At 31.5% G+C, this 14,284-nt stretch overlaps 1 protein-coding gene across 1 annotated transcript; it reads left to right on the forward strand.

The window, feature by feature from the left end:
• Nucleotides 1-4,870: 4,870 nt before the first annotated feature.
• On the forward strand, nucleotides 4,871-6,584 carry LOC134696840 (uncharacterized). The gene has a single exon (XM_063558792.1). It carries the CDS (start codon nucleotides 4,902-4,904, stop codon nucleotides 6,582-6,584), a length of 1,683 nt encoding a protein of 560 aa, XP_063414862.1. The 5' UTR covers nucleotides 4,871-4,901.
• Nucleotides 6,585-14,284: the final 7,700 nt, after the last annotated feature.

The raw sequence follows: 14,284 nt of genomic DNA on the forward strand, positions 1-14,284 counted from the left end.
ATGAATCATCAATATCTTTGGGGACTCTACGAAGAACACAATGGAAAACATTATTTATCGGGGGCATTATATAAACAATTTATTTTGGGTAAAACAGATTATGTTATTCATGGACCATGTATATCTGACAAAAAAGGAATGTTTGACAATGCCATGTGCTTACATAGTAAAACATGGATATCACAAGCATCACAGTGGATAACAAGATCAAATAACTCATGGCCTAGTTACAAGGTCAAACAAAGTATTATAAAACATGGAATACTTTTTGTACCAGTAGGAGTAAAGGGATCACCAAAAGAGAATATAGAATGGCGAATTTCTTTTTCTGTTGGTGAAAAATTTATTATTAATACTTTTACACATACACAACTGTTATGCTATGTCCTCCTGAAAATTCTTTTGAAAGATGTGATATCAACCCACACCGAATGTGAAGATTTACTCTGTTCATACTTCTTGAAAACAATTATGTTCTGGATATCAGAAGAATTACCACAATCAATATGGAAACCAGAAAATCTTATACCTTGTTTTATGCGATGTTTAAGAAGACTGATTTATTCTGTTGACTATTCAGTTTGTTTACATTACTTCATTCCAGAGAACAACATGTTTGAGGACAAAATAAAGGGACGCGCTCGTGAAATACTTTTAGATAATCTTTATCAGCTGAACAGATACGGATGGCGATGCTTGTTATTTTCAGATCAATTATCTAACTTTCAGGTCTCAATGTGGACGAGGCCTGTCGAACTACATACATTGCATACTATCGAGTTAGCAAAAATGGTTAATTCAAAATTATTATATTTGGCTAATAGCATGTGTGTTAAGAATAAACAGGACACTTTTGTATACCAAAGAGGAATACAGCAGATTATTTCCTGTCACCAATCTTCACTAAAGTACTTATACACATACTACTTTTCAGTGTTATGTGGACAATATGCGCAGTATGTTCATCTGAATAGGTCTAAAAATAGTAATAAGCACCTATACAAACAATACAAATCCTGTCTTTGTACTCTCCTACAAAATATTTATCACGACAGTGTTTCTGGATGGCTGATGTTAGCTTCGTTTTTCTATAAAGTAAAACAGTATAGTAATGCGTTACAAATCATCGAATATTCTGTATCGAAATGTACCCCCGAAAAGGTATGCCGATTCATGGATATGTCGGGTAGTCGTTTTCGATTTACCGACACGCAATTATCCAAGAAAACAAGTATCGTACAATTATGGAAAATAATGCTTATCGATAATCTGATATTTGCAAGAAACTCTCGGCTAATTCCAAATGAACTACAAATGGAAGTGGAAAATAGATCATATACGATTTCCTCTATAGTTTATGCTTATTTTCTAAATATTTTATGTCATTATCATCTCAATAGTGTCAGACAATGTCAGGATTGCCTACGAACTTTACAACTTATTATAAATGAAAACTATTTAATTGAAAATGATAATTTTCTTCTTTCTAAATCCTACAAAATTCTCGGAATAGCTTTACAATTATTAGGAGAAAGTGAATTGGCCCGACATGCATTTATGCGGTCAGTTGAAATAAATCCGAGTTAAAGGTAACACTTCTGTAAAGAGACTTACACTTATGAGCTCGATGTGAGATGTGTGCATTCAGTTGAACAACTAGAAAAAGACTGTCAAACATATTTCACAGATGTGTTTTTCGACTCAATCAATTTTTAGATTTTCTAGAATTATATATTTTCTTAAGTACAATTCTTAAAACTAGGAATTATGTTGGTTGTTATAACCATTTGAAAGTGTGTTTTTATCAAGAACAAATAAACTCTGTTCATAACTTTTTTCATAAGAAATATGTGTTTTTTTTTGTGGTGGTAGAAACTATAATAGGACTGGAATAAGGAAAATATTAAAATATGAGAGAAAGGAGGAAGGGAGAATAATCATCCATATCCCTCTTTTTTAAGTTTATTTGTTATACAAAAACAAGAACTCCAAAGGAAAACTTCGCTGAAAACAGGACGAATATTTGTAAAAGGAAACGACAAAAAGTAAATGCGTTCACAAGTGAAAGTAAATTTTAACACTTATAATATGAAACCCGTCCTTTAAATACCACAAAATAAAGCAATTTGCTGACTCTAGTAACATATTTATTTGGATGCTTTGTCTTTCTTTTATCTAGCTGGTTGTACTCTTATATTCTTTTTTGGCATATTCACTTGCTACATTGTATGTTGATAGTTGATTTATAGACAATCACACTAAACATATTATTTTATATAAATATTTAAGAAGACATGTTTCTTAGGTTATACATACTCTTCATGTTTGATAATCTGCAATACAAGGTCACCTATTGCATAACATGCATAAGGGCAATTACAAATAATAACAGCTAAATATAAGAAAACTACGACTTACAGATATTTAAAATTGTCAGTCGAAGATACTACTACTTGGTCGTGCACAGAAAAAATGCTGCTCTGTTGTAATTGTTTATTTTTTGGCTTTAATTCTGTGATAGTTCATATGTTTGACTTATTTCATACGAGAATATATGAGTTAAGTTTTATTGTTTAGTTGTTTTGTATCAAATTTTACAATTAAATCAGTATCAAAAATGATCATTGTCAATAAATTATATATTTTATGATGTTTCCAACTCAAATTTTGTTAAAATAAAACTTGCAAGCATTTCGTGTGTACTGCCAGTACACTATATATGTTTTTGTTGTACTGATTAGGGTGGTATGGGAGTTTAAAATAAAAATAATAGAATTTGTTCATACTTTGCCAAAACGTAGTGACTACTGATATATGTTAAAAAATACAATAAAAATGATAGGTCACCGCGCATATTTTCAAGCTACAGGTTGTGAATAAATGACACATTTTGTATGGATTATACAGGAAAAACACCATTTTGTGATTAGAAACTAAACAAAATGATAGAATTGTAAAAAAAAAAGAAGAAAGAGAGCCTTCAGACATTGCTTTGCGAATATAAAAAGAAAAGATAAGGTCACTGTACGTTTTTTTTCGGGTAGAGCAGAAAATAGGAAAATTCCATGTAGAATCCATCAGAAAATGCATATATTTAGAGTCACAAGTAAAATATTAATATCTACAATTTATATTCTTTTCAAATGATTCTTTTATATGAATAACTGCATTTCTGCATCAAATTTTGCTTACTTGATAGAAAATCTGGACCTTATGTTGTCTGTTTTTACATGTTTTTACATGTTTTTGCAAATATCTCAGTGTAACTGACATCTGTACTCACTCATGGCACATCTTTTTATATCAAGTTTTGAAGTAAGAATTAAGGGAGGTGGATTTTTTTCGATTTTTCAAATGAATATTCTAAAATGTTGAAAAGAAAAATTAATTAAAAATAATTTTGTCAAAAAACATGACGAAAAGCCTTCAATATTCATATTTTGAAATTAAGATAAAATGCAGAAAATGAATGTGTCCACAAATGAAAATAAGCTTTAACACAAATAATCAGCAATCAAATTGCAACTATTTTAATACCAAAATGACACAAATTGTCTCCACTATTAACACATGTTACAGTGAAACTGTCTTCCTTTTACCCAGCTGGCTCTCCTCTAACATTTTATTCTTTTTATATACACCTGTACTGTTAATGGATATGCATATGTTTGTCCTTTTAAATATTCATATTTTCTTCGTGCCTTATTGATTAAAAAAGAAAACATTTTTTATTTGATTGTTGGTTAAAAATAGAAACGAAAGTAGATTTAAAACGAAATGGAAATACCCAACTGAATTGCGTAAACAAAATGGCAGGTACGTAATTTTAAAAGAAGTCTCAATTTCTATAGAATACTACTTCTTGGACACGAGCAGACGAAAGCCGTTAGTTTAAAAAATATTCATTTATAGTGAATTAGCATGATAAGGAATCAAGTTATTACAACTAATACTAATCCGCTTTACTGGTGCGAGTGCTGCCTTATAGCGGCATTAGCCTGCTCTTTTTCGAAATCTACAAGGTTTTTTTAATGTTCAAGAGAAACGGAAGTCGTTCTCTCGTGAGTTCATTTATTTCCTTTATATTAAAAAAATATGTTCGAATTATATATCACACGAGAACATATGTTACTCCTTATAGGTTGCATTTCTGTAAATATTGACAATGCAATTTCCCATAGGCACTCATTTTACGGCTAAAACTGTACCACTTTTACTTTGAAGTTTTGAAAAAAATCTTATCCTAGAATTGAAAGTTCATATGCACTACAATTTCTTTTTAAAAGGTCAACAAATAGCCCTGTGCGGCATATTTTCAACGTTTATATACCCTGAACTTCTCAGAGGTTAAACTAACACTGATTTTCTTAACTACTCCTACCTCGAATGAAGATTTCAATGTAAACAATATGCATATGTTTATTTACTGGTATCATTCCCAAGTTATGTTTCTGTAAAATGGACCACAGAGATAATAACTTGGAACCAGTATGTAACCATTAATTTTCTATGAATATTCAAGATCTCCCCAAAAGAGGCGTGGTTTGAGAAACAGCTGTTTTTACAAATTGCAACCTATAATGAGTTTTATTAGCCAGTCGGTTTGTATACAGTTTAACCATTTGATCAGTATCACGAATTATCATAATTGCAAATCCGACAATAATTTGATTTCTAATATTGCGATGTTTTCATTCATGTTTTTTATCTTTAACTTGAATATTTGACTATCACTTTCAAATTAGTATCTTCTTTCTCTCTTTTAAAATAGTTAATACAATTGTATTGCAATCACTACATGCACAAGTAGATCTATGTTAACATCAATATCACGGATAATTTATGACATGTTTATTTCAGAAACAGAAACAAAAACCATATCATTAGCACTGTATCGTTATATGTGTCAGAAAATAGTTGGATCAGAGAATCATGTTAAAAATTTGAGATTGATGAATACTGTCAGGGATAATATGACGAGCGAAAATTTTACTACCTATATTACAAGTGGAAGTTTTGGTGAAGGACTTGAGATGAGAGGTAGTGATTTAGATGTAATGCATGTAATCAAAGAGATGGAGGTCTATGAAAACGTCCAAACGTCTTTAAATTCAAATGTTTTATATTTGTCAATGGAAACAGATGATGTAAAAGCTGGTTTCGCTCAGTTGCAAGTTAAACAAAATCATAGTCCAGGTCAAATTGAATCCTTTGAAGAACATAATGGAAAACATTACTTTTCGAGCACATTATTTAAACAAGCAGTCAAGCATAATTCAAATAGTGTTATACATGGGCCATGTATATCTGACAAAGACGGAACATATGACCATGCCGTGTGCTTACATTGTAAAACATGGATATCACAAGCATCACAGTGGATAACAAGATCAAATAACTCATGGCCAAGTTACAAGGTCAAACAAAGTGTTATAAAACATGGAGTACTTTTTGTACCAGTAGGAGTAAAGGAATCACCAAAAGAGAATATAGAATGGCGAATTTCTTTTTCTGTTGGTGAAAAATTTCTTATTCATACTTTTACACATACACAACTGTTATGCTATGCCCTCCTGAAAATTCTTTTGAAAGATGTAATATCAACCTACACCGAATGTGAAGATTTACTCTCTTCATACTTCTTGAAAACAATTATTTTCTGGATATCAGAAGAATTACCACAATCCATATGGAAACCAGAAAATCTTATACATTGTTTTAAGCGATGTTTAAGTAGACTGATTTCTTCTGTTGACTATTCAATTTGTTTACATTACTTCATTCCAGAAAACAACTTGTTTGAGAACAAAATAGAGGGACGCGCTCGTAGAATACTATTAGATAAACTTTATAAACTGCATAGTTACGAATGGCGATGCTTGTTATTTTCAGATCAATTATCTAACTTTCAGGTATCAATGTGGATGAATCCAATCGAATCACATACATTGCATACTATCGAGGTAGCAAAAACTATTAAATCAAAATTATTATATTTTGCTATTAATATGAATTATGTTTTTGAGGATGACATTGATGTTCACAAAAGAGGAATACATCAGACAGTTTCCTGTCACCAATCTTCACTAAAATACTTGAATACACACTGCTTGTCAGTGTTTTGTGGACAATATGCGCAGCATGTTCAACTGAATAGTTCTAGAAAAAATAATAAACATCAACACAAACAATACAAATCCTGTCTTTGTACTATCATGCAAAATGTTTATCATGACAGTGTTTCTGGATGGCTGATGTTAGCTTCGTTTTTCTATAAAGTACAACAATATGGTAATGCTTTACACATCATCGCATATTCGATATCGAAATGTACCCCCGAAAAAGTATGCCGCTTAATGGATTTGTCGGGTAGTCATTTTCGAAGTTCCGACTTGCAATTATCCAAGAAAACAAGTATTGTACAATTGTGGAAAATAATTCTTATAGATAATCTGAAATTTACAAGGAATTCTCGGCTAATACCAAATGAACTTCAAATGGAAGTGGAAAATGGTTCTTATCGTATTTCTTCTATAGAGTATATATTTTTTTCTAAAAATGTTATGTCATTATCATCTCAGTAATGTCATAAGATGTCAGGATTGTCTACAGACTTTACAAATTGTTGTAGCAGAAAGGTTTTTAATTGAAAAAGATAGAAATTTATATTCTGGAGCCTACAACATTCTCGGAATAGCTTTTCAGTTATTAGAGAGACAATGAACTCGCCCGACAAGCATTCATGCGGTCAGTTGACATTCACCCAAATAACAAATGTAATACTTCTAAAAAGACTGTCGTTAATGGGCATATTGCAATGTTAATGCATTAAGTTTAATTACTAGCATCAAAAGAAGAGACTTATTCCAGACTAGTATTTTGTTGAAATATAATTTGTTAACGTTTTGGACAAATCAATAATGCGAAATGCAATAAGAACAGGATTGTCAAAGTACTAGCTCATTTTCAAACATAATCGCTGAAATTGTAACATTTTTGATCCGTATGTATAGATGTTTTTATGTCATTTTAGTTCTCAAATATGTTCTTATTCTATTTGTTTGAGGAATTTTTTTTTTAATACATTTTGGCGAAGAAGCAGTTCTTTTATTTAATTATTTCAACTACTGTGAAATGCAATGATAAAAGGTCATTCTATCAGTAGGTACCAGTCTTGTATTACAACTCCATTTTCCGGTGCATGTCAAAACATGGAGGGAAACAAAATAGTGCATTTTTTTCTAATTTTTTTCTGATCTCATTTTTTTCTGTTTGATTATAGGGTTATGCTGAATTGAAATATATATGTAGACTTTAAAAAAATCTTGCATCTTTGGGGGATATCAATCCAGGAAAGTGGAAGGATATCATGTGTACTGGAAGTGTTGCAGCAAACAGAAAGTTAAAAAAAATGTTTTGACTTCAGGTTTATTCTTCGTGTCATGACCCACTTTTTTTTCGATTTAATCACAATTTCACATTAGAACATACATGCATGATATGAACATGAATTTATTTTCTCTGTAGCGTTTTTATTTTTTTTATTTTCAAAGATCAGCTGTTTTGCATGTAAGCCTAAGGAGCAGTCAATTACAAGACTGTAACCATTAGCAGAATAAGTCATTGATCAACTTAAATGCGATAACAAACTTCTCAAGACGTATTAAAATATATACATCATTTTGGATGAAACTGATAGCTCGGTTGAGTTTCAAAGAACAGTGAGCTGGTGCAGTGAAAGAGTTCTTCACTTTTGGCAGTCAATGCCAACTCAGATATTCAGATGCGTGTCCTTTAAAGGAAAAGAGTGCATTTCAACCATGTGTGTGTTTTAAAAGTGTTATTCATAAAAGAATCGCACCGAACATTTTGTTCTTCATTCAACGTATTTAAGATAATGTTTATTTTGATATTTTCTATTAAAGAATTACCGTTAAAGTTTTGTACAATTTGGTTGGCTTTGCACTGAGTTAGGCAAATATTTGTGTCATTTACATGATGACGCATCATTCATTTAGAAATTTGTTTGTAGATAATTGCGTAAATACTGAGATGCGTTAAATGCATTTTTGAAACAGTATCTTATTTAATGATTTCAAAGAAATCAAATGGTTAAATATGAGTTTAAATGCAAACCGTGAGCAAAATATCAGTTTGAGAGACTCCATAAAAAAGTGCAGGTCTTGCATACTAAATCTTGTTATCAGTGAATTATTAAATTCTTTAGCATTGCCTTTATTAATCTTGCTTTAGTAAATACAAAATGTGTTTACTGAATAATTCACGGTGAATAACCAGTAAACAATAGTACGTCACATTCGGTTGCATACAAAAAAATTATAAAAAAAATATTCCCTAGCTGTAGGAAAAAAATCCTACATGTTATTGCGTTAAAAAGAAATGAGTCATAAAATTTATCTTGTGTGTTACAAAACACTCTTTTTTTATTAAGTGCTTCTATAGAATATTTTTAAAACTTGAGGTTAGTTACTAAAGTTTGTACACAAAATTAAAAAGGGTAAACTTTGTATTGGCTAACATCCTGTGGTGGTTATTTACACCTCAATAATAGTTAAATATTCCGTCCGTGTTCTGAGTTAATTTGTTGTATTAACCTTGGTTATAACCTCAGTGATTCCTTTTGTACAGGACACTATTAACGTTTTACTCGGATCAATTGCTTCAGTTCACTGTTATATATCAGTTTGTATGGTCAGATTATGATTCTGTTTGTAAGAGAGAGTTGTTCCCCTTTTGTCAGTATTTTGTATTTATGTTTGTGATGTCATCTTGGTCTGATTAAAATATAGAAATGGAAGCTGGTGTGTTTTTATGTGTCCGTATGTAATCGCCTCCATCCATGTTACCAGAGCAATTCCCCTAGTCTGTAATATGGTAGGGACCCTTAGCGATCTTTGAATAACCATTTTCACATTTTTGGGAATTTTATTTTCATTGGATTTTGGATATTTTTACATATAAGTTGACCGACTGTTCCTGGTGTATACTGACATACCGCCATGATGCTGAACACTTTTTATTGTTTTTAAAAATTTATACCTGAACTTTTATTATGAAACCAAAAATTAAAATTTTGAAAGAAGAACAGAACATGTCTCGTCTCGTGTACGTACTGTTTTTGTGAATTATTAGTGGATGTCTATATGTATTCCGTTTTAAACCAGAAAGCACGTGAGAATTATCTCATTGCATCATACATTGTTTGATTTTCGTAACATTTGGATCCTGTTTATATATATGCTATTTTCATTTGACATTATTCAATTTGTATCGGTGATAACTGTAGAGTCTAAACTTTCAATTTCACCAAAAGAACTATTTTTACGGTTGACCCAGATTTATCCGTTGAACCTTCTACACGTGTGATGTGTATTGCGTAATGTTGACTGTATTGCTGTTGTGTTCATTCCACCGTAACTTTATTTGACTCCGTCTTTTAAAAACATAATTATGTTACCTGTACTGTGCTTTGGTGATAACTGTATAGCCATGGTTTCGAACATTTCCAAGAAGACCTATTTAAAGAAAAGCTGATAAATTTATTATGTACGAGAACATTTTATTTTTTAACTATATTAATTTATTATATATATAAGGAATCCAGATACTTTTGATGTTAATTTTGATCTGCGTTATTTGTTTACCTTGAAATTAAGCTAATGTGAATGTATTGATCATTTAGCGGTGTGATATTTATCATAAATAAAACCTTATTAAATTTAAGAGTTTAAGGTCTCTGATGATACCATCAAATTTGTATTCAGCTATTTAAAATGATATTTGTTTGTCTAGAAGGAAATGCCATTAATATGTGTGTATCACTGTAATTGTTGTGTGGAAATAATAGGGTCATCCGAGGGAGGAGTCCGAGATGCCAGACTTTCGGTTTTGCAGCGTTGATACGTTTGTTTTAAAATGGTTCCTAGAGTGTGAGAGATTAATTTTATTCATGTGAACTTTCAATTTTGGAAATTATTATATATTGTATTTTTTTTAACACATAAACATATTGACCATTGTAAAAATTCATTAATTTTTGTTTAGTGGGCGGGATGTTATATATCAGTTTGTATGGTCAGATCATGTTTCTGTTTGTAAGAGAGAGTTGTTCCCCTTTTGTCAGTATTTTTTATTTATGTTTGTGACGTCATCTTGGTCTGATTAAAATGTAGAAATGGAAGCTGATGTGTTTTTATGTGTCCGTATGTCATCGCCTCCATCCATGCTACCAGAGCTATTCCCCTAGTCTGTAATATCACATGCTTCATGTGTGATGTGATACAGTAAAACCTGTATAAACCGGCCAGCTATAGGACTAAGAAAATAGACCGGTTTGGACAGTGGGTCTGTTTATTCAGGTTTTCTGATTTACCGGAAGTGTAGGAATGTACGTCGGATTTTTATAATACAATGTTCTAATCAAAAACTATAATATGAGGAAGGCGCTACCTTAAATGCCAGCTTTATACTACGACAATGTCCAATGTATTGATGGTTGTTTGTTGTTTAACGTCCAGTGGCAAATATTTCATGCATGTTCAGAACGAATGTCGAAGGCTACATTAACGTATTGTTTATGTCTAAAATAAAGTTCAGATGGAAAATGTTTAGAGAACAAACATAGAACTTGCAAAGGCATGAGGGGTTATGCTATTTTTCCTAAAAAAAATCTGATTTCAAAATTGATAAATAAAAAATCTGTTCAAGCATAGGACAAAAAAATATTTTGAATCCAGATCTTTACCAAAAATGATTTTATCTTTCAGATATGCAAAATAAATTTAACTTTTATATATCTAAAAACATAAAAACTTCCCAAACCGCAAATGTCAGTCTGTACACAGTATTTTTTAAGGTGATAATTATTATTAAGGCCATATTTGCCAATTTGACTGTTATGATACTATTTTAATTGATATCGCTGAAGGGTTTCGGTAATAAAAATCTGACTTGAATAAAAACCATTCGTATTTCTGATCATCTCCAGTTGGTAAGTTCTACATCAATATCATGTACTATTAAATTCAGAGTCGGTTTTATGGCTTTATGTCATTTCTTGCATATATTTGTTTTTGTTACATGTACATGATGTTCAAGTTCTTATATGACAGCAAAATAAAATTGAGAATGGAAATGGGAAATATAAGCATGTCAGAAATTTGCTTTCGAGTAATGCTTAATCATATCATAGTTGTTTTCAAGAAGACACATTTGGTTTTAGACAATAACTTGAGTATAAGATAATGGATCTCCATGAAATTTCACTAGGAGGTTCAATACACAAAACGAAGATTAGAATTGATTTTGGGGTTATGGTACAACATTATTGGGGGAATTTTGTTCTTAAATTTTGGGTTTTTCTTCCAAAAATTACCTTATTTACATTGATTATACTTATCTAGTATATATATAGATGCAACAAATACTGATTTGGCAGGAGATGCACTTAAAATAGGGTGTTTTAAATATTCTATCTGTAATTTGTGTATTTTCCCTATGATATGTACTTCTTGATAATGTCGTTGTGAGTATCAAGATAAAGAAAATATATTTGGTAAGTATATATTCACAATTGACATGCGCCAGTGCGAGGCAAAAGGATCTTCTTTCCCTTTAATTCCAAATATTGCACATGATTTTTTTTTCTCACAAAAACACATGAGTGGTAAATAAAACACTTGTCATTGTTTGACACTTTCAGCAATAAAAATTTAGTTTAGCCTGTTTAAATGTTTAACTGATTGTATGAAAATTATAACAGAAAATGTACAAAACTCTTGATAAAATTGCATTATCTGCAGAATTAATGATAACTTTCCTTCAGATATATTCACAAGGACATAGAACTAACAAATTGCATTGAAATTGAAAGGGGGGGAGGGGGTTCCAGGGGTCAAAACCCCCCTTTTTTTGGCCAATCAATGCATTTGAATGGGGACATATAGTAGTTGGACCCCTCTTCCCTTTGTCCTGGGTTGGGAACCCCCCTTTTAAAAATGGCTGGATCCGCCCCTGTATTGTCCATGCTATTCTGATCTGAGTTTTTATTCATACATACATGTATACTGGCATGGCTGGTGCTGTTTCAAGTGGTCTTCTTTTTCGGTTTCGTCAGAAGTATTTGTTTAACCTGTTCGGTCATTATAAAGTGTTTCAATTCTTATTTAGACGCAACACATAAATAGTGACCAAAAAGGTACTGCTTTCACATGAGAGAAGCTAGAAAAAAAATTTAAATGTACACATTTTCAATATTTTTGTAGGACTTACTATCATATGAAATTAAGAAGATATGTAGTTAGAGACTTCTGCTGAATAGAAATATGTTTGATTTCAACTGACATAAAAAGTTTGGTGTTTTTTATATGCTTAATATACATCTGTGGTCCTATCAGGCTATGCGTGGCAAAATTTTTTATTGCCTTTAGTTTTGTACTTTTTTTTTGGGTCATTAAAATAAATTTGTAGTTCTGTTGTGAAGTTGCTAACATGAGAATACCCAAATTGCACCTAAATTGTCACCAACTATTTTTTATGTACCAGACAAAAGTTTATTCTTTGCTTATTTTGTAGACTTTCCTTGTTACCAATATAGTAACACCAATTTAATTATGAGTCCATGTAGAGTCATTGAAAAATAGGTTTGAAATTACATCCAAACAATCCATCATGATGATACTGTATTGAGGTCATTTCCCAAATTCCATACATCATTACATGTATGGTTAATTTCAAATCCTTAAAACTGGGATATAAACAGATTTTGTTTTATTTCTTCAAATATTTCGAACAATTAGACATTATTCCATGCTTTAACTATTACTTTTTGAAGAAAAGGATGCTGGTAACAAATTTAATTTGCTCATTATAAAAAGATGATTATAAGATAACTCCACATGGTGAAAGAAAACTTGCAAGATTTTTGCAGTTTTTTTTACTAAAAAGGTGCAATTTGGTTACTGAGTACAATTTTGGAACTGTGATGTTATATTACCATAAGTGTGTATTGCTAAATATAAATATAGGTTGAAATAGTATGTGAACCTGATAGTGATATAGTGATAAAGTACTTGGTAGAGTGAATTTTTTTTAGCTGACAGGTTTAAACTGGTGCATAAAATATGCAGGTGACTAGTCTGCTGCATCTAGATGTACCCCACACACTTCCAAGTAACATGCTCTGTATATACCTATCAAAGTCATGGTATTCTCATTGGTTATCATAACTCCATCTTCCCATAAAATCCGATTTTGGACAATATGGGAGCATACCATATATACAGTAGTCAGTTCTAAATGTTCTACCCAGACTCAAGTCTCCTTTCATGATTAAACTAAGAGAGAGAAAACAAAACAGTTTCCATCTCCTGGGACTGTGTAAGGTGTGACATAATCAATGAAAAGATTTGTTGAGAGTTTGCCAAAGGAAGTACAGAATAAGAAGATTGTGAATTATTTGAATATTCTTTTATGTTTAAAACTTTTGTTAAGTTTTAAATTAGTCTGTGGGCTACCATAGGATCCAGACGGTCCCCCCTTTTCATGGGAAAAAGTTGTTGACTATATAGGGAATCACTGAAGCATGACTAGAGAGCCCCGTCAGCAGGCCCTCCTTATGAAAAATGCTGGATTCGTCATTGACTACATAAATAACAGTGATCACATTTTTCCTTGATGTGGGGAATAATGTGGCAGATGATCATAAGTATTCATGGTCAACCAGTGCACCGGAGTTTACCCCGCATGCCGCATGGCCATAACAAAAAATCCGAAACGTATTGCCTGCAGAAGTTTTTTCTGTGTTCCCATGCCTGGACGGAACTTTTACGCTAAATATGTAATCGTTTACTATGATTTTGTGACTTTTAAATGAAATACCTGTGATTATTTAGGTAATTTGTTTTGACCTCACTGATAATGGAATGTTGAAGCAGACGAAACATGGCGTCAGATGTTGTTGTCCTTACTTCGGTAATTTCCGTGGTACAATAAAATTTAAATAAGCCACACATGTTACCTAACTCTGAATTCTTGTTTTATAAAACAAATAAAAATTAATGTCGTAGTTAACATCGAAATTATTCCGATCTGTTCCGTTTATTCAAGATCGCGTTAAAGCGTTAAATTTGGCCGCCTTTAAAAAAAATAATCGTACGAGATTTTACGAGAGTGACGAAACTTTTCAGATGGGTCGTGTAGAAAGAGTTATCGTTCTTTACTCCAAAACGATGCTTTACCATAAGTGCCAGCTAAAGCTGGCATA

The sequence above is a fragment of the Mytilus trossulus genome, chromosome 14 (genome assembly GCF_036588685.1).
Source record: "Mytilus trossulus isolate FHL-02 chromosome 14, PNRI_Mtr1.1.1.hap1, whole genome shotgun sequence".
NCBI lineage: Eukaryota > Metazoa > Mollusca > Bivalvia > Mytilida > Mytilidae > Mytilus > Mytilus trossulus.